The sequence below is a fragment of the Aedes albopictus genome, chromosome 1, assembly GCF_035046485.1.
Source record: "Aedes albopictus strain Foshan chromosome 1, AalbF5, whole genome shotgun sequence".
In the NCBI taxonomy this organism is placed as follows: domain Eukaryota; kingdom Metazoa; phylum Arthropoda; class Insecta; order Diptera; family Culicidae; genus Aedes; species Aedes albopictus.
The window spans coordinates 309000586-309021901 of NC_085136.1; the positions used below are offsets into that span (position 1 = coordinate 309000586).

Genomic DNA, 21316 nt, shown 5'->3' on the forward strand with positions numbered 1-21316 from the left:
TCTTCTAGTCTTCTAGTCTTCTAGTCTTCTAGTCTTCTAGTCTTCTAGTCTTCTAGTCTTCTAGTCTTCTGGTTTTCCGGTCTTGTGGTCTTCCAATCTTCTAGTTTTCTAGTCTTCTAGTCTTCTAGTCTTCTAGTCTTCTAGTCTTCTAGTCTTCTAGTCTTCTAGTCTTCTAGTCTTCTAGTCTTCTAGTCTTCTAGTCTTCTAGTCTTCTAGTCTTCTAGTCTTCTAGTCTTCTAGTCTTCTAGTCTTCTAGTCTTCTAGTCTTTTAGTCTTCTAGTCTTCTAGTCTTCTAGTCTTCTAAATAGTCTTCTAGTCTTCTAGTCTTCTAGTCTTCTAGTCTTCTGGTTTTCCGGTCTTGTGGTCTTCTAGTCTTCAAGTCTTTTTGTTCTCTAGTCTTCTAGTCTTCTGCTTTCCAGTCTTGTAGTCTTCTAGTCTTCTAGTCTTCTAGTCTTCTGGTTTTCCGGTCTTGCAGTCTTTCAGTTTTCTAGTTGTTCAGTCTTCTAGTCTTCTAGTCTTTCAGTCTTCTAGTCTTCTAGTCTTCTAGTCTTATAGTCTTCTAGTCTTCTGGTTTTCCGGTCTTGTAGTCTTCTAGTCTTCCACTGTTCTAGTCTTCTAGTCTTCTAGTCTTCTAGTCTTCTAGTCTTCTAGTCTTCTAGTCTTCTAGTCTTCTAGTCTTCTAGTCTTCTAGTCTTCTAGTCTTCTAGTCTTCTAGTCTTCTAGTCTTCTAGTCTTCTAGTCTTCTAGTCTTCTAGTCTTCTAGTCTTTCAGTCTTTTAGTTTTCACGACTTCAAGTGTTGAATTCTTCTTGTCTTCAAGTCTTCTAGTATTCTAGTGTTCTAGTCTTCTAGTCTTCTAGTCTTCTTGTCTTCTAGTCTTCTAGTCTTTCAGTCTTCTAGTCTTTTAGTCTTCTAGACTTCTAGTCTTCTAGTCTTCTAGTCTTCTAGTCTTCTAATATTCTAGTCTTCTAGTCTTCTAGTCTTCTAGTCTTCTAGTCTTCTAGTCTTTTAGTCTTCTAGTCTTCTAGTCTTCTAGTCTTCTAGTCTTCTAGTCTTCTAGTCTTCTAAATAGCCTTCTAGTCTTCTAGTCTTCTAGTCTTCTAGTCTTCTAGTCTTCTAGTCTTCTGGTTTTCCGGTCTTGTGGTCTTCTAGTCTTCAAGTCTTTTAGTTTTCTAGTCTTCTGGTTTTCCAGTCTTGTAGTCTTCTAGTCTTCTAGTCTTCTAGTCTTCTGGTTTTCCGGTCTTGCAGTCTTTCAGTTTTCTAGTTGTTCAGTCTTCTAGTCTTCTAGTCTTTCAGTCTTCTAGTCTTCTAGTCTTCTAGTCTTATAGTCTTCTAGTCTTCTGGTTTTCCGGTCTTGTAGTCTTCTAGTCTTCCACTGTTCTAGTCTTCTAGTCTTCTAGTCTTCTAGTCTTCTAGTCTTCTAATCTTCTAGTCTTCTAGTCTTCTAGTCTTCTAGTCTTCTAGTCTTCTAGTCTTCTAGTCTTCTAGTCTTCTAGTCTTCTAGTCTTCTAGTCTTCTAGTCTTCTAGTCTTCTAGTGTTCTAGTCTTCTAGTCTTCTAGTCTTCTAGTCTCCTAGTCTTCTAGTCTCCTAGTCTTCTAGTCTTCTAGTCTTCTAGTCTTCTAGTCTTCTAGTCTTCTAGTCTTCTAGTCTTCTAGTCTTCTAGTCTTCTAGTCTTCTAGTCTTCTAGTCTTCTAGTCTTCTAGTCTTCTAGTCTTCTAGTCTTCTAGTCTTCTAGTCTTCTAGTCTTCTGGTTTTCCGGTCTTGTGGTCTTCCAATCTTCTAGTTTTCTAGTCTTCTAGTCTTCTAGTCTTCTAGTCTTCTAGTCTTCTAGTCTTCTAGTCTTCTAGTCTTCTAGTCTTCTAGTCTTCTAGTCTTCTAGTCTTCTAGTCTTCTAGTCTTCTAGTCTTCTAGTCTTCTAGTCTTCTAGTCTTCTTGTCTTCTAGTCTTCTAGTCTTCTAGTCTTCTAGTCTTCTAGTCTTCTAGTCTTCTAGTCTTCTGGTTTTCCGGTCTTGTGGTCTTCCAATCTTCTAGTTTTCTAGTCTTCTAGTCTTCTAGTCTTCTAGTCTTCTAGTCTTCTAGTCTTCTAGTCTTCTAGTCTTCTAGTCTTCTAGTCTTCTAGTCTTCTAGTCTTCTAGTCTTCTAGTTTTCTAGTCTTCTAGTCTTCTAGTCTTCTAGTCTTCTAGTCTTCTGGTCTTCTGGTCTTCTGGTCTTCTAGTCTTCTAGTCTTCTAGTCTTCTAGTCTTCTAGTCTTCTAGTCTTCTAGTCTTCTAGTCTTTTGGTCTTCTAGTCTTCTAGTCTTCTAGTCTTCTAGTCTTCTAGTCTTCTAGTCTTCTGGTCTTCTGGTATTCTGGTCTTCTAGTCTTCTAGTCTTCTAGTCTTCTAGTCTTCTAGTCTTCTAGTCTTCTAGTCTTCTAGTCTTCTAGTCTTCTAGTCTTCTAGTCTTCTAGTCTTCTAGTCTTCTAGTCTTCTAGTCTTCTAGTCTTCTAGTCTTCTAGTCTTATAGTCTTCTAGTCTTCTAGTCTTCTAGTCTTCTAGTCTTCTAGTCTTCTAGTCTTCTAGTCTTCTAGTCTTCTAGTCTTCTAGTCTTCTAGTCTTCTAGTCTTCTAGTCTTCTAGTCTTCTAGTCTTCTAGTCTTCTAGTCTTCTAGTCTTCTAGTCTTCTAGTCTTCTAGTCTTCTAGTCTTCTAGTCTTCTAGTCTTCTAGTCTTCTAGTCTTCTAGTCTTCTAGTCTTCTAGTCTTCTAGTCTTCTAGTCTTCTAGTCTTCTAGTCTTCTAGTCTTCTAGTCTTCTAGTCTGGAAGCTTCCAAGCTTCTAAATGGAAGCTTCCCAGCTGATGCCATGGATATAACTTAATGTTGTTTAGAGTACCAGAGGAAATGTTTATCATCAAACCGCTAGTTGCCAGTTCGAATAACCGGCCATCAACGTCTCCCTCAAACAAAACGAGTACATCCGTTAATCCCTCCTGCTCGTCAACATGACAATTAGTCACAAGTGCCAACATTTGTAACAAGTCTCAACAACCACAGACGGCGATTGAAAAAATGAGACTAATCACTATCCATTAGAACCGATAAAAACTTCAATCGGATCCACCTAACTTCGGCGCTTTCTTGCTTACACGAGATCTGGTCCAAACGGACTCACCATCGAATACCGTTCTTCTAGCGAGGAGTTCAAACCCTTTCACCACCTTCGAAACATTCGTGCAAGGGCGAAGAACGCGCCCTCATCGTCGATGTTGGAATCGCTGCTCCGATGGTAATAATGATAGAGTTCTGACCGGAGCTCAGCTCAACCCAGACTTCAGTGAGTGGTGGTCAGTGAAACAGAAAAACTTGTTGCTCTCCCTACGTACGTACGTACGTACTGACATGATGACGGTTCCGCTACCCGCTACTGTAGTGTGTAATAAACTATTAATTATGCATAAACATTCAACTGGCGATGACCACGGCGACGGGTTCGAGGTTCTGCCTCAACGCTGGGCATTACCATAAGCGATTCTAGAGGGGCGGCGGATAACGGTAGAACGGAGAGAACGGAAAAGCAGAGTCAGAATCAACCTGTTGGAAGGCCAGTGCAGGCATGCCTGGTTTTGATTGATCGCGCCCGGCCACGGTGTGGCCATTGACCGGCCCGTTTCGGATCCGGCCAGCGCGTCCGGCTCTATGAATGGAAGCTGGATAATGAGGACTGATGATGGCTCCGCTGCAGATTTGGCTCGCGCGAACTCGTCCATTATTATGGCATCATCGGATCGGATCGGATCGGCCAGGCGAATGGCAATGAACTTTCGGGCGGAGGAGATAAACAGTCTGATATGGTGAAATTTGTTAAAGCTGTGTTACCGGAATTTTTGAAGCTTTCCTTCCAGAAACTTGGAAGCTTCGCTTCTGAAAGCTTGTAAGCTTGCCTTACGGTAGCTTGGAAGCTTCTCTTCCGGAAGCGTGGAAGCTTTCCAGCCGGAAGCTTAGCAACTTTCCTTCTGGAAGCTTGAAAGATTTCCTCCCGGAAGCTTGGAAGCTTTCCTTCCGGAAGCTTGGAAGCTTTCATTCCGGAAGCTTGGAAGCTTTCCTTCCGGAAGCTTTGAAGCTTCTCTTCTGGAAGCTTGGAAGCTTCTTTTCCGGAAGCTTGGAAGCTTCTCTTCCGGAAGCTTGGAAGCTTCTCTTCCGGAAGCTTGGAAGCTTCTCTTCTGGAAGCTTGGAAGCCTTTCTTCTGGAAGCTTGGAAGCTTTTCTTCTGGAAGCTTGGAAGCTTTTCTTCTGGAAACTTGGAAGCCTTTCTTCTGGAAGCTTGGAAGCCTTTCTTTTGGAAGCTTGGAAGCTTTTCTTCTGGAAGCTTGGAAGCTTTTCTTCTGGAAGCTTGGAAGCTTTTCTTCTGGAAGCTTGGAAGCTTTTCTTCTGGAAGCTTGGAAGCTTTTCTTCTGGAAGTTTGGAAGCTTTTCTTCTGGTAGCTTGGATTCTGGAAGCTTGGAAGCTTTTCTTCTGGAAGCTTGAAAGCTTTTCTTCTGGAAGCTTGAAAGCTTTTCTTCTGGAAGCTTGGAAGCTTTTCTTCTGGAAGCTTGGAAGCTTCTCTTCTGGAAGCTTGAAAGCTTTTCTACTGGAAGCTTGAAAGCTTTTCTTCTGGAAGCTTGGAAGCTTTTCTTCTGGAAGATTGGAAGCTTTTCTTCTGGAAGTTTGGAAGCTTTTCTTCTGGAAGCTTGGAAGCTTTTCTTCTAGAAGCTTGGCAGCTTTTTTTCCTGAGGCTCAGAAACTTCTCATCGGAAGCTTGGAAGCTTCCCTTCCGGAAGCTTGGAAGCTTCAATTTCGAAAAGCTTGGAAGTTTCTCTTCCGGAAGCTTGGAAGGTTTCCTTCCGGAAGCTTGGAAGCTTCCCTTTTGGAAGCTTGGAAGCTTCTCTTCCAGAAGCTTCGAAGCAGCCTTCCGGAAGCTTGAAAGCTTTCCAACTGACAACTTGGAAGTTTCCCTTCCGGAAGCTTGACGGATTTCCTTCCGGAAGCATGGAAGCTTCTCTTCTGGAAGCTTGGAAACTTATCTTCCGAAAGCTTGGAAGTTTTCCTTTTGGAAGCTTGGAAGCTTCTCTTCCGGAAGCTTTAAAGTTTACTTTCCGGAAGCTTAGAAGTTCCCTTCCGGAAGCTTGGAAGCAGTCCTCTTGGAAGCTTCTCTTCCGGAAGCTTGGAAGCTTCCTTTCCGCAGCTTGGAAGCTTCCTTCTCGGAAGCTCGGAAGCAGTCCTTCCGGAAGCTTGGAAGCTTCCCATCCGACAGCTTGGAAGCTTCCCTACCGGAAGCTTGGAAGCTTCCCTTCCGGCTGCTTAGAATCTTCCCTTCTGGATGCTTGGAAGCTTCCATTCCGGAAGCTTTGTAGCTTCCTTTCCGGAAGCTTGAAAGCTTCTCTTCCGGAATCCTGAAAGAACCCTTCAACGCTGACCAATATTTTGAGTAAAATCTTTTTTACTTTAACTACAAAATTTAAACCAATTGCCGATTACTGTCGATTTCAAATGGACACCAAATTCAATTTACAACTGTCCATCCTCGCCCGACGCTTCTCCATCAGCAATATTGGCCTTTTTGTATGCAGTGCATTCGTGTATTTGTCAGCTGAAACATCCGCCCACGGGAAATAATCGAAACGGGTGCGTACGTTAATTGGACGGTGACCCACCTGACTGCTTGTCCACCTGCCTACCCGTCAACCGAATTCAGATTCCGAATGGAAGCCGTGTCATGTCACCTCAGACCAACCACCACCGTTGGCCACCAGGGCCGATTGCAATTATATTTTCACGGGGATGATTACTACAAACAACAATTTCGGAGCTCAGGTGGAGCTTGGGGACCTCAGGTGGAGGATGGTGAAGGTAGAGGTCCCGATATGACGACCATGGATTTATAACAAATTGTCGACCAACAGCGCAATAATTGGGTCGGAAATTGTGGCTTCGATTCGGGGAATTATGGGTTTCCGATCGACAAAACAAGGCCAATTTAGATTGGTTTGTGCAGTTTTCGCAGTAAAGTACAATTTACAGCGATAAATATTCAAATGCATGCTATGTTTACGGCCTAGGAAGCCGAAATGGACGCTTGTTACCCCCAAGGGTACACCGTTACCCCGAGGGGTACACACCTATACCCCTTTGGGGTAAAACCATGTAAATCAAACCCCAACGGTTAGATTTACATGAAAAATGAGTGAAAACATATTCATTTGCGCAGCTGTCTATCAGTCAACCAATTCAGATTCGGGGTGGCAGGAGAGCCATGTCATGTCACCTCAGTGTGATAATGCTGAATAAGTTCCGTCTGATCACTTCGGTGGTATAATACAAGTGACAAGTCTTTATTATTGCATAGCCTTAGTCTACTATGATCCAGTACAGAACATAAGCCTACTACATCTCTCCTATATTTTATTAAGTTTAACATGTATAATAAAACTTCAACAAATGAAATTATTAGTTGGTAAATATTAACTTAATCTTAGACATTTGTAAATAAAATAATCATTCAGATAATCTGGTTTTCTCTTCTCGCGCTTTGAACGAATAGGTGATGATGATGATTCCTGGGACACGCCTTCAGCCGTTCTCGATGTTGGGTTTCTCTCAGGCTCGTGATTCGAGGTCGATTGATCTTCTGCAGGACTGGATTCTTCAAGACTAACACTCCTGAACGGATTACAAGAAATAAGGCATTTAGCGTGATTTACGTGTCTATCCATCTCAACACCACTTGATAGATTTTTCACAGTAATCCTTGTTCCAGTTTTTTTCACGACTAGGAATGGTTGAGGGTTGAAATTTGTCGTCAACTTGTTTCGTTTAATCACGTTCTTCAATAGTACGTGATCTCCTACATCGATTTTGGAATGTTTTGCTTTTCGTCTATTGTCACCATAATCTTTCCCTTTTTCTTTTCTTGTCCTGTCAAGATGCTTCATTTCGATTGTTTCAGGCTGTAAAATAAGTCGTATGATTCAATGCCGAAAGAATCTAAAAAAATATATAAATACTACTTCGATCATGTTGGATTTTCCTTCTGATTCTTCTGCTACTGGAAGTTTATCTTTCAGTATCCTGCCCATCAGCAATTTAGATGGAGCCACATTCGTTATCGAATGTGGAGTATTTCGGTATGCTAATAAATAGTCATACATGTCGCTTTTCCAGTCTCGACCCATTGCAGTACTTATTCTTATCGTTTTCAATAGCGACCTGTTATACCTTTCAACAAGTCCATTCTGAAACGGCGCATACGGCACGGAGTGAATGATAGTAACTGCATTTAACTTACAAAAGTTAATGAAATCCTCCGAACAAAATGGGGGACCATTATCGCAAACAATTTGTTCGGGATATCCAAATCTAGTGAAAATCATTCTCAGTTTGAAAATTGTTGATTTGGCTGTTGTCGAAGTCATGATTTCCACTTCAGGATATCGCGAGTAGTAATCTACCAACACTAATAGATGTACGCCATTAGCCACTTCGGTGAAATCTAGTGCCAGTTTACGCCAAGGTCCTTCCGGAATTTCTGTTCTTCGCATGGGCTCTACATCTGGTTCCGAAACTAGCAGACATCCATTACAAGTATTTACGTACTTGTTGACCATCGCATCGATTCGGACCCACCACACTTTTTCTCTAAGACGTTTCTTCATGGCTTCGATCCCCAAGTGTGGTTCGTGAGCAAGTTGCAGTACTTGATGTTGCAGAATTCGTGGAATGACAATTTTGTGACCTTTTAGTAAAATTTCACCGTCTGTCGATAGATCGTTGACAACCTTTTTATACTGACACAAAGTTTTTGGCCATCGTTTAACTGGATATGGTAACCATTTTATTAAATCACTTATTTCAATGTCTTTCTTGCTCGCTTCTCTGATTTCCGAGATTGAAATAGCTACAGGGCATGAATCCGTTGATACCTGACAAATAATCCTTTCGCTTTCTTCGTCAAAGCTTTCCACATTGGAACCTTTTCCGTCACATAGCCTTGAAAATGGATCAGCAACATTCGATTTTCCTGGACGATATATGACCTTATAATCATAAGCCATTAATCGAAGTTTCCACCTTTCAATCCTAGCACATGGCTTTGCGTGATCTCCGAAGATAGAGACTAGTGGCTTGTGGTCAGTAATTAGCCAAAAGAATTTGCCGTACAGGTAATAATGAAATTTCTCTGGCGCCCAAACTAAGGCCAATGCTTCACGTTCGGTTTGTGCGTAACGTCTTTCTACTTCCGATAGTGATTTCGAAGCATAACTTATGACTTTATATATGCCTTGTTTGGATTTTTGGAAAAGTACGGCTCCAAGACCGACCGGACTGGCATCTGCTACTAAAAATGTTTCCAAATCTGGGTCGAAAAATGCCAATGTTTCATTTTTAGCTAAACTTGATTTTAGAGCTTGAAAGGCTCGCTGATGCTCTTCTTTCCAGAGAAATAGTGTGCCTTTCCTCGTAAGATAATTAAGCGGTTGTGCAGTGGTGGACAAGTCAGGTATGTAGCGGCTTACAAATGTAACTAAGCCCAGAAAGCTTCTAAGTTCCTCTGATGTTTTCGGTTGTCGAAATTTCGTTATTGCTGCAAGTTTCTCATCTGACACCTTTACTCCCTCAGCTGATAAATGATATCCCAGAAATTCTAATTGGTCGACATTTTCAACCATTTTGGCTTCGTTTAACGTCACATTTCTCTCCCGCAGGCGACTACGAACAAGTTCAGTACGAAACTGCAATAGTGATAATGTTTAAAAATATTGAACAATATTTTAGCATGATATTATACCTTCAGAATATCAATATTAGGAGCAAAAATTAAAATATCATCTATAAAGACGATCAACCAAGGGAAATCGCCGAGGATCGTTTCCATACATTTTTGGAATAACTCTGGGGCAGCCGATAATCCAAATACGAGTCTTTTATATCTCATCAGCCCAAGAGGAGAAATAAAGGTTGTGATGTAACGGCAATCATCTCTGAGTAGTAATTGATGGAACGCTTGTTTAACATCGAGCTTAGTGAAAATTGTACTTCCTCTGAGTTTGCTGATCATCTGCTCCATTGTGGGTAGTGGGTGAACCTCTCTGATAACAGCTTTATTTGCTTCACGTAAATCAATTATTATTCTGACATCATCTGAACTTTTTCTTTTTACCAGCATAGGGGATACCCACTCTGAAGCTTCATGGACCCTTTCAATAATTCCCTGACGTTCTAACTCCTTCAACTTAAGAAGAGTAATCTCTTCCAGCGGAATCGGTATACGCCTGTATGCTTGCCTTACTGGAGTAACCGTTCGGTCTATTTTGATAGAAGCACACATATCTTTGATGTAGGGCAACTCAACAGAGGACAAGGCGTGAAGGAACTTGACAACACCAAGCATTTCTGCCGATTTACCACTCAATAACGAGCATTTTCCATTTTGAATTACGTGAAGGGTAGTAATGCAGCTTTTGGAACCAATCTTGATTTCAGCTTCGACTTCACCCAGGACCGTCAAAGGCTTTTGACTCCCATAAGCTTGGAAAACTTTGTTGCTACCCTTACGTACGCCATATGCAGCAAAACCAGTCCGTTTCAACATCTTCCAATCGTCCTCGCTCAGCACATCTTCATCAGCACCGGTGTCCACCACAAAACAAACGTTAACGCCGCCAACGGTACCAGTCACCCGCCGCTTTCCATTAAGGTGGAACAACTCGCGCACTTCCACGTTATTGGTAACGTCATCTATCTCACGAACAAACTTAAGTTTTCGGCTGGAATCCAGTGAACCGTCCTCCGACTTCTTAAACTTCCGATCGGGATGTTTCGCAAACTTTCTTGACCGACGACAGCATCGAGCGTAATGCCCTGGTAATCTGCACAAATTACACTGCGAATCGCGCGCTGGGCACCGGTTTTTCTCACCATGATTTCCGGCACATCTTCCACATAGCTTCTGATACTTCTGACGTTCAACAATATTAACTTCCTCAACCGGAGCGGGTTGCGCCAGCATCCCACGGAATTCACGAACTTGCAGCTTTACAGATTCATAGGTCCGACCTATCTTCAACATTTCATCCAGTGACGTGTCTGCCTCGAGATATTTAGCCCTTAGCTTGTCATCTTCCTTTGTAGCAAACACGATTTGATCCATCATCATTTCTTCGATTTGATCGCCGAAACCACACAGCGACGCCTGGGACCGCAAACGCAACGTGAACTGATCCAACGTCTCGTGGGGGTTGAATTGGAGCTGTCGAAACTTGAACCTTTCGTAACGCAGTGACATACGAGGGGCATAGTAATTGTCCAGCATCTCCATTGCCGCCCGGTACGGGTTGTCAAGTACGCAGCTTGCATCAATACCGACGTTTTGGGCAATCTTCCTTACATCGGATCCGCCGAAACACATTAGTGCGCGATACATTTCACCATGGTCATCAACTCCCTTCAATGCCAAGTACGATACGAACTGGTCTCTCCAGCTTTCCCACCTGGTAGACGTTGGACCATCACCATGTTCCACGAAAGGGGTTATGTTGAAATGGAGCTGAAAATCAATTTCAAATTTGATCAAGTGACCACTGGTTTTTTTCTGCAAGTCACAATTTCGTGTCAACTGTTACTAAGGTAACCAGTGAAAATTCCCAAACAACAATTTTCACTTACATGTCAAATAACTGAAATTTATGATTTTTCGAATGTGTACCAAGTATACGTACTGGAATTTTCATTCCCTTCGTAATCTTGGGTTTCAATTGCGGGCTGGAATTCGGCATTCCCTACGCTAGATTACCAGGTGTACGGACTGGAATTCTACATTCCCTACGTTATCCTGGGTTTTATATGCGGACTGGAATTCAACATTCCCTGCGCGAGATTACCAGGTGTACGGGCTGGAATTCTGCATTCCCTACGTTATCCTGGGTTTTTTCTTTAATGCGGTCTGGAATTCAACATTCCCTGCGCTAACGTACCAGGTTCACGGACTGGAATCAACTTCCCTACGTCATCCTGGGTTTTTTTTTTTATGTTTGGAAAATTTCAGTGGTAGTGGTTGACACGAAAAGGCAATAAAAATATGCACAATTATAATTACCGTAGCCATTTTCTTCAACGGGTTTGATAATAAGATCTTGAACAGCTACTTAATTCTCCTCAGCAGATTCCAGGCTTCCAGGTCCAGATGCTTGCCAGCCGTTTTCTCCCGACAGAAAATTTACCTCGTCCGCCAATGTGATAATGCTGAATAAGTTCCGTCTGATCACTTCGGTGGTATAATACAAGTGACAAGTCTTTATTATTGCATAGCCTTAGTCTACTATGATCCAGTACAGAACATAAGCCTACTACACTCAGATGGACCGTGCAAGTGGAAGTGGTGGATCCAGCAACCAGGGCGGTCACTAGCAATTATATTTTCGCGGCGGTTGTCGGGGATAATTACTACAGAACAGAACAGCAAGTTGAGACATAAAGAGGATGGTAAGCGTGACAAGTGGTGAGGCTTTAATTTGTTAGCGTGGTGGTCCCAATATGGCGATGAGCAGAAGCGACCAGGGAGCTACAGCAAATTGTCGACCAACTCCGGAACTATCGCGTCGGAAGTTGTAGGGAATTATGGATTTGACCGACAAACTATGAGCAATTAAGCTCGGTTAGCTATTGAATTTACTGTGGGATACTACTTTCAACGATGAGTATTCATGATCAAGCTCTGTTTACGGCATGCTAAGCCGAAATGGATGACAGTTAAACCCAGGGGTACACGGTGTACCCTTCCCGAGTAGAGGAAAAGAGCTCAATAATAGCATATTTTGATATGGAGATCAAAAAGTGATATGGCTTTGATTGACATAGAAGATAAAAGATCTAAAAATAAAATCAAAAATTTACCCCTGGAACATCATCATTAAATCATATTTAGATTTTGTAAGATCTAACCAATAGCAGCTAGCTATTCGTATGATCTTGAAATATCAAATTTTGATATTGTTCAGATGTTCCAGGAACATTTTTCAGATATTATTTTCAGATTTTTTATCTCTTATATCAATCAAGCCAATATCATGTTTTGATCGTCAGTATTTTACCTCTACCCGGGTTGGGGGTAATAACAATGTCAATCGAATTCCTAGAGAAACAAAATATGAAAATCAAGTGAAAATTATCGGAAAGCTGCAGAAGTTTCTCGGAAGTTCGAACTTAAACCTGTTGGAGGAAGTCCATCAAGTCTGCCGGAGAGGTTACTGATCAGAGTCGGCGGAGAGGCAACGTCATTTGATTCTCTCCAGAATCCTATCCCAGAACCGCGGGAGAATTCTCCTCAGAATATCATGAAGATTCTCCTCAGAATCCTGGAGGATTCTCCTCAGAATCCTGGAAAGATTCTCTTAAGGATCCTTGGAGAACTCTCTCCAGAATCCTGGGAGGATTCTCTCCACAGAATTCTGGAAGGATTCTGGAGAGAATCCTGGAAGGATTATCTGCAGAATCCTGAGAGGATTCAGAATTTTGGAAGGATTATCTCCCAATCCTGAGAGGATTCTCTCCAAAATCCTGAGAGGATTCTCCCTAGAACCCTGAGAAAATTCTCTCCAGAATCCTGAAAGTATTTTCTGCAGGAAGTCCTGAGAGGATTCTCTCCAGAATCCTAAAAAAAATCTCTCCAGAATCCTGAGAGGATTCGCTCCAGAGTCCTAAAAGGAATCTCTCCACAATTCTAAAGGGATTCTCTCCAAAATCCTAAAATGATTCTCTCCAGAATCCTGGAAAGATTCTCTCCAGAATTCCAGGAAGATTCTCTCCAGAATCCTGGGAGGATTCTCTCCAGCATCCTGGGAGGATTCTCTCCAGAATCCTGGAAGGACTCTCTACAGAATCCTGGAAGGATTCTCTACAGAATCCTGGAAGGATTCTCTCCAGAATCCTGGAAGGATTCTCTCCACTATTCTATGAGGATTCTCTCCAGAATCCTGGGAGGATTCTCTCCATATTCCTAGAAGGATTGTCAACAGAATCCTGGAAAGATTATCTCCAGAATCCTGCGAGGATTATCTCCAGAATCCTGGAAGAATTATCTCCAGAATTCTGACAGGATTCTCCCCAGAATCCTAAGAGGATTCTCTCCAGAATCCTAAGAGGAATCTCTCCAGAATCCTGAGAGGATTCTCTTGAAAAAACTGGAAAGATTCTCTCCAGAATGCTGGAAGGATTCTCTCCAGACACCTGGGAGGGATCTCTCTAGATTCCTGAGAAGATTCTCTTCAGAATCCTGACTCTCTTCAGAATCCTGGGAGAATTCTCTCAAGAATTCTGGGAGGATTCTCTGCAGAATCCTGAGAGGATTCTCTGCAATATCCTGGGAGAATTCTCTCCAGAATCCTGGGAGGATTCTCTCCAGAATCCTGGGAGGATTCTCTCCAGAATCCTGGGAGGATTCTCTCCAGAATCCTGGAAGGATTCTCTCCAGAATCCTGGAAGGATTCTCTCCAGAATCCTGGAAGGATTCTCTCCAGAATCCTGGAAGGATTCTCTCCAGAATCCTGGAAGGATTCTCTCCAGAATCCTGGAAGGATTCTCTCCAGAATCCTGGAAGGATTCTCTCCAGAATCCTGGAAGGATTCTCTCCAGAATCCTGGAAGGATTCTCTCCAGAATCCTGGAAGGATTCTCTCCAGAATCCTGGAAGGATTCTCTCCAGAATCCTGGAAGGATTCTCTCCAGAATCCTTGAAGGATTCTCTCCAGAATCCTTGAAGGATTCTCTCCAGAATCCTGGAAGGATTCTCTCCAGAATCCTGGAAGGATTCTCTCCAGAATCCTGGAAGGATTCTCTCCAGAATCCTGGAAGGATTCTCTCCAGAATCCTGGAAGGATTCTCTCCAGAATCCTGGAAGGACTCTCTACAGAATCCTGGAAGGATTCTCTACAGAATCCTGGAAGGATTCTCTCCAGAATCCTGGAAGGATTCTCTCCACTATTCTATGAGGATTCTCTCCAGAATCCTGGGAGGATTCTCTCCATATTCCTAGAAGGATTGTCAACAGAATCCTGGAAAGATTATCTCCAGAATCCTGCGAGGATTATCTCCAGAATCCTGGAAGAATTATCTCCAGAATTCTGACAGGATTCTCCCCAGAATCCTAAGAGGATTCTCTCCAGAATCCTAAGAGGAATCTCTCCAGAATCCTGAGAGGATTCTCTTGAAAAAACTGGAAAGATTCTCTCCAGAATGCTGGAAGGATTCTCTCCAGACACCTGGGAGGGATCTCTCTAGATTCCTGAGAAGATTCTCTTCAGAATCCTGACTCTCTTCAGAATCCTGGGAGAATTCTCTCAAGAATTCTGGGAGGATTCTCTGCAGAATCCTGAGAGGATTCTCTGCAATATCCTGGGAGAATTCTCTCCAGAATCCTGGGAGGATTCTCTCCAGAATCCTGGGAGGATTCTCTCCAGAATCCTGGGAGGATTCTCTCCAGAATCCTGGGAGGATTCTCTCCAGAATTCTGGCAGGATTCTCTCCAAAATCCTAGGCGGATTCTTTCCAGAATCCTGAACGGATTCTCTCCAGAATCCTGGGAGGATTCTCTCCACAATTCTGGGAGGATTCTCTCCAGATTCCTAGGAGGATTATCTCCAGAATCCTGGGAGGATTATCTCCAGAATCCTGGGAGGCTTATCTCCAGAATCCTGGGAGGATTCTCTCCAGAATCCTGGGAGGATTCTCTCCAGAATCCTGGGAGGATTCTCTCCAGAATCCTAGGCGTATTCTTTCCAGTATCCTAGACGGTCGATAGAAAAATCCGATCCAAATCCAATCCAAATCCAATCCAAATCCAATTCAAATCCAATCCTAATCCAATCCAAATCCAATCCATATAACGTTCAAATCCCATTCAGATTCAACCGAAATTCAATTAAAATCCATAGCGAAGTTCCTGAATCTCATACTCAGATCAGATCGCCACATGCAAATCCGTCATGCTCGAAGAACAACCACCCCTAATTACATGGTTAATGATCGTGAACATGTTGTGCATGTCGTTACACCCAGAACAGAACACTACAAACCACGATCCATCTCAAAGTAGAGAGCGATCTTACGCAAATTTCACCCTTTGTTCCCGCGCAAAATTTGCACAACACAATGCAGGTCCCCACGACCACCATTTCTTGGGAAATCTTGGTGGACGGTGTTCACAAAGGGCGACATGGCGGTGATGATGATGTGTACGCAATCTCATGTGAGCTGGGTATGAAAACTAAACACATGGTTAAGGTGACTTGGTGCATCACAGATTTTTCATACGAATCATTGACTTTTTGGTTTTCAATGATTGTTAGCCTCGCGTTTTTGAGGTGATAAAAAACGGACAATTCTGCAGTCAGTCAGCAGAAAAAGTATCATCACACTCACCACGAGTGAGCATGTGGGATGATACATTTTCATACAAATATGCGCTTTGGTGGCTGAGTTTTATCACTTTGAAATTTCGAGCCAGATTTCAATGATGCTGATGACGCACTAAGCGTCCTTAAGGGAGTTTCGCTTCGGTGGTACTATGGTAGGTCGTTGTCAAAGGGTGGGAATGTTTTGATGATCTGATCGTGGTTCTTGGGCTACCTAAGCATCACCGCATCGGTGAGGTACGAAGGTTAGTCGGTGATTGTGATTTTGTTTTCCTCTCGGGTTTGTAATTATCTCTGTTTTTTTTTTCAGAGATTCATCACGATGCGCGATTAACCTAGTCGAGGTTGTGGATGCAATTTGGGCGATTGAGGTTGAGTCATTTGGACCAAGTGTTTATTGTCCGGAAATTCATGCTCACATGCAGAATGATTAGATGGTTTGCAAGTAGGAGTAAAGTAAACGTAAAGCAAAAGTAAAGTAAGGGTAAACTAAAGGTTAAATACAGGTAAAGTAAAGGTAAAGTAAAGGTAATATAAAGGTAAAGTAAAGATAAAGTAAAGGTAAAGTAAAGGTAAGTTAAAGGTAAAGTAAAGGTGAAGTAAAGGTAAAGTAAAGGTAAAGTAAAGGTTAAGTAAAGGTAAAGTAAAGGTAAAGTAAAGGTAAAGTAAAGGCAAAGTAAAGGTAAAGTAAAGGTAAAGTAAAGGTAAAGTAAAGGTAAAGTAAAGGTAAAGTAAAGGTAAAGTAAAGGTAAAGTAAAGGTAAAGTGAAGGTAAAGTAAAGGTAAAGTAAAGGTAAAGTAAAGGTAAAGTAAAGGTAAAGTAAAGGTGAAGTAAAGGTAAAGTAAAGGTAAAGTAAAGGTAAAGTAAAGGTAAAGTAAAGGTATAGTAAAGGTAAAGTAAAGGTTAAATAAAGGTCAAATAAAGTTAAAGTAAAGGTAAAGTAAAGGTTAAGTAAAGGTAAAGTAAAGATAAAGTAAAGGTAATATAAAGGTAAAGTAAAGGTAAAGTTAAGGTAAAGTAAAGGTAAAATAAAGGTAAAGTAAAGGTAAAGTAAAGGTAAAGTAAAGGTAAAGTAAAGGTAAAGTAAAGGTAAAGTAAAGGTGAAGTAAAGGTAAAGTAAAGGTAAAGTAAAGGTAAAGTAAAGGTAAAGTAAAGGTTAAGTAAAGGTAAAGTAAAGGTATAGTAAAGGTAAAGAAAAGGTTAAGTAAAGGTAAAGTAAAGTTAAAGTAAAGGTAAAGTAAAGGTAAAGTAAAGGTAAAGTAAAAGTAAAGTAAACGTTAAATAAAGGTCAAATAAAGTTAAAGTAAAGGTAAAGTAAAGGTTAAGTAAAGGTTAAGTAAAGGTAAAGTAAAGGTAAAGTAAAGGTAAAGTAAAGGTGAAGTAAAGGTAAAGTAAAGGTAAAGTAAAGGTAAAGTAAAGGTAAAGTAAAGGTAAAGTAAAGGTAAAGTAAAGGTCAAGTAAAGGTAAAGTAAAGGTTAAGTAAAGGTAAAGTAAAGGTAAAGTTAAGGTAAAGAAAAGGTAAAGTAAAGGTAAAGTAAAGGTAAAGAAAAGGTTAAGTAAAGGTAAAGTAAAGTTAAAGTAAAGGTAAAGTAAAGGTAAAGTAAAGGTAAAGTAAAGGTAAAGTAAACGTTAAATAAAGGTCAAATAAAGTTAAAGTAAAGGTAAAGTAAAGGTTAAGTAAAGGTAAAGTAAAGGTAAAGTAAAGGTAAAGTAAAGGTGAAGTAAAGGTAAAGTAAAGGTAAAGTAAAGGTAAAGTAAAGGTAAAGTAAAGGTAAAGTAAAGGTCAAGTAAAGGTAAAGTAAAGGTTAAGTAAAGGTAAAGTAAAGGTAAAGTTAAGGTAAAGAAAAGGTAAAGTAAAGGTGAAGTAAAGGTAAAGTAAAGGTAAAGTAAAGGTAAAGAAAAGGTTAAGTAAAGGTAAAGTAAAGTTAAAGTAAAGGTAAAGTAAAGGTAAAGTAAAGGTAAAGTAAAAGTAAAGTAAACGTTAAATAAAGGTCAAATAAAGTTAAAGTAAAGGTAAAGTAAAGGTTAAGTAAAGGTAAAGTAAAGGTAAAGTAAAGGTAAAGTAAAGGTAAAGTAAAGGTGAAGTAAAGGTAAAGTAAAGGTAAAGTAAAGGTAAAGTAAAGGTAAAGTAAAGGTAAAGTAAAGGTCAAGTAAAGGTAAAGTAAAGGTTAAGTAAAGGTAAAGTAAAGGTAAAGTTAAGGTAAAGAAAAGGTAAAGTAAAGGTAAAGTAAAGTTAAAGTAAAGGTAAAGTAAAGGTAAAGTAAAGGTAAAGTAAAAGTAAAGTAAAGGTAAAGTAAAGGTAAAGTAAAGGTGAAGTAAAGGTAAAGTAAAGGTAAAGTAAAGGTAAAGTAAAGGTAAAGTAAAGGTAAAGTAAAGGTAAAGTAAAGGTAAAGTGAAGGTAAAGTAAAGGTAAAGTAAAGGTAAAGTAAAGGTAAAGTAAAGGTAAAGTAAAGGTGAAGTAAAGGTAAAGTAAAGGTAAAGTAAAGGTAAAGTAAAGGTAAAGTAAAGGTATAGTAAAGGTAAAGTAAAGGTTAAATAAAGGTCAAATAAAGTTAAAGTAAAGGTAAAGTAAAGGTTAAGTAAAGGTAAAGTAAAGATAAAGTAAAGGTAATATAAAGGTAAAGTAAAGGTAAAGTTAAGGTAAAGTAAAGGTAAAATAAAGGTAAAGTAAAGGTTAAGTAAAGGTAAAGTAAAGGTAAAGTAAAGGTAAAGTAAAGGTAAAGTAAAGGTAAAGTAAAGGTAAAGTAAAGGTAAAGTAAAGGTAAAGTAAAGGTAAAGTAAAGGTAAAGTAAAGGTAAAGTAAAGGTAAAGTAAAGGTAAAGTAAAGGTAAAGTAAAGGTAAAGTAAAGGTAAAGTAAAGGTAAAGTAAAGGTAAAGTAAAGGTAAAGTAAAGGTAAAGTAAAGGTAAAGTAAAGGTAAAGTAAAGGTAAAGTAAAGGTAAAGTAAAGGTAAAGTAAAGGTAAAGTAAAGGTAAAGTAAAGGTAAAGTAAAGGTAAAGTAAAGGTAAAGTAAAGGTAAAGTAAAGGTAAAGTAAAGGTAAAGTAAAGGTAAAGTAAAGGTAAAGTAAAGGTAAAGTAAAGGTGAAGTAAAGGTAAAGTAAAGGTAAAGTAAAGGTAAAGTAAAGGTAAAGTAAAGGTATAGTAAAGGTAAAGTAAAGGTTAAATAAAGGTCAAATAAAGTTAAAGTAAAGGTAAAGTAAAGGTTAAGTAAAGGTAAAGTAAAGATAAAGTAAAGGTAATATAAAGGTAAAGTAAAGGTAAAGTAAAGGTAAAGTAAAGGTAAAGTAAAGGTAAAGAAAAGGTAAAGTAAAGGTAAAGTAAAGGTAAAGTAAAGGTAAAGTAAAGGTAAAGTAAAGGTAAAGTAAAGGTAAAGTAAAGGTAAAGTAAAAGTAAAGTAAAGGTAAAGTAAAAGTAAAGTAAAGGTAAAGTAAAGGTAAAGTAAAGATAAAGTAAAGGTAATATAAAGGTAAAGTAAAGGTAAAGTAAAGGTGAAGTAAAGGTAAAGTAAAGGTAAAGTAAAGGTAAAGTAAAGGTAAAGTAAAGGTATAGTAAAGGTAAAGTAAAGGTAAAGTAAAGGTAAAGTAAAGGTGAAGTAAAGGTAAAGTAAAGGTAAAGTAAAGGTAAAGAAAAGGTAAAGTAAAGGTAAAGTAAAGTTAAAGTAAAGGTAAAGTAAAGGTAAAGTAAAGGTAAAGTAAAAGTAAAGTAAACGTTAAATAAAGGTCAAATAAAGTTAAAGTAAAGGTAAAGTAAAGGTTAAGTAAAGGTAAAGTAAAGGTAAAGTAAAGGTAAAGTAAAGGTGAAGTAAAGGTAAAGTAAAGGTAAAGTAAAGGTAAAGTAAAGGTAAAGTAAAGGTAAAGTAGAGGTCAAGTAAAGGTAAAGTAAAGGTTAAGTAAAGGTAAAGTAAAGGTAAAGTTAAGGTAAAGTAAAGGTAAAGTAAAGGTAAAGTAAAGTTAAAGTAAAGGTAAAGTAAAGGTAAAGTAAAAGTAAAGTAAAAGTAAAGTAAAGGTAAAGTAAAGGTAAAGTAAAGGTGAAGTAAAGGTAAAGTAAAGGTAAAGTAAAGGTAAAGTAAAGGTAAAGTAAAGGTTAAGTAAAGGTAAAGTAAAGGTAAAGTTAAGGTAAAGAAAAGGTAAAGTAAAGTTAAAGTAAAGGTAAAGTAAAGGTAAAGTAAAGGTAAAGTAAAGGTAAAGTAAAAGTAAAGTAAAGGTAAAGTAAAGGTAAAGTAAAGGTAAAGTAAAGTTAAAGTAAAGGTAAAGTAAAGGTAAAGTAAAGGTAAAGTAAAGGTAAAGTAAAAGTAAAGTAAAGGTAAAGTAAAGGTATAGTAAAGGTAAAGTAAAGGTAAAGTAAAGGTAAAGTAAAGGTATAGTAAAGGTAAAGTAAAGGTAAAGTAAAGGTAAAGTAAAGGTGAAGTAAAGGTAAAGTAAAGGTAAAGTAAAGGTAAAGTAAAGGTAAAGTAAAGGTCAAGTAAAGGTAAAGTAAAGGTAAAGTAAAGGTAAAGTAAAGGTATAGTAAAGGTAAAGTAAAGGTTAAGTAAAGGTAAAGTAAAGGTGAAGTAAAGGTAAAGTAAAGGTAAAGTAAAGGTAAAGTAAAGGTAAAGTAAAGGTAAAGTAAAGGTCAAGTAAAGGTCAAGTAAAGGTAAAGTAAAGGTTAAGTAAAGGTAAAGTAAAGGTAAAGTAAAGGTAAAGTAAAGGTCAAGTAAAGGTAAAGTAAAGGTTAAGTAAAGGTAAAGTAAAGGTAAAGTTAAGGTAAAGTAAAGGTAAAGTGAAGGTAAAGTCAAAGTAAAGTAAAGGTAATATAAAGGTAAACTAAAGATAATGTAAAGGTAAAGTAAAGGTAAAGTAAAGGTAAAGTAAAGGTAAAGTAAAGGTAAAGTAAAGGTAAAGTAAAGGTAAAGTAAAGGTAAAGTAAAGGTAAAGTAAAGGTAAAGTAAAGGTAAAGAATCCTGGGAGGATTCTCTCCATATTCCTAGAAGGATTGTCAACAGAATCCTGGAAAGATTATCTCCAGAATCCTGCGAGGATTATCTCCAGAATCCTGGAAGAATTATCTCCAGAATTCTGACAGGATTCTCCCCAGAATCCTAAGAGGATTCTCTCCAGAATCCTAAGAGGAATCTCTCCAGAATCCTGAGAGGATTCTCTTGAAAAAACTGGAAAGATTCTCTCCAGAATGCTGGAAGGATTCTCTCCAGACACCTGGGAGGGATCTCTCTAGATTCCTGAGAAGATTCTCTTCAGAATCCTGACTCTCTTCAGAATCCTGGGAGAATTCTCTCAAGAATTCTGGGAGGATTCTCTGCAGAATCCTGAGAGGATTCTCTGCAATATCCTGGGAGAATTCTCTCCAGAATCCTGGGAGGATTCTCTCCAGAATCCTGGGAGGATTCTCTCCAGAATCCTGGGAGGATTCTCTCCAGAATCCTGGAAGGATTCTCTCCAGAATCCTGGAAGGATTCTCTCCAGAATCCTGGAAGGATTCTCTCCAGAATCCTGGAAGGATTCTCTCCAGAATCCTGGAAGGATTCTCTCCAGAATCCTGGAAGGATTCTCTCCAGAATCCTGGAAGGATTCTCTCCAGAATCCTGGAAGGATTCTCTCCAGAATCCTGGAAGGATTCTCTCCAGAATCCTGGAAGGATTCTCTCCCGAATCCTGGAAGGATTCTCTCCAGAATCCTTGAAGGATTCTCTCCAGAATCCTTGAAGGATTCTCTCCAGAATCCTGGAAGGATTCTCTCCAGAATCCTGGAAGGATTCTCTCCAGAATCCTGGAAGGATTCTCTCCAGAATCCTGGAAGGATTCTCTCCAGAATCCTGGAAGGATTCTCTCCAGAATCCTGGAAGGACTCTCTACAGAATCCTGGAAGGATTCTCTACAGAATCCTGGAAGGATTCTCTCCAGAATCCTGGA

The 21316-nt window shown here is 39.5% G+C and overlaps 2 protein-coding genes across 2 annotated transcripts in view; both read right to left on the reverse strand.

The window, feature by feature from the left end:
* LOC109621728 (uncharacterized) overlaps positions 1 to 21316 on the reverse strand; it is a 634920-nt gene that overhangs the window by 450235 nt on the left and 163369 nt on the right. The gene's annotated exons all lie outside the window — the stretch shown is intronic.
* LOC115266283 (uncharacterized protein K02A2.6-like) lies at positions 8687 to 11353 on the reverse strand. Its single transcript, XM_062850138.1, has 2 exons — positions 11102 to 11353; positions 8687 to 10552 (listed from the first exon to the last, which is right to left on the reverse strand). Exons 1-2 carry the CDS (start codon positions 11108 to 11110, stop codon positions 8789 to 8791), a joined length of 1773 nt encoding a protein of 590 aa, XP_062706122.1. The 5' UTR covers positions 11111 to 11353; the 3' UTR covers positions 8687 to 8788.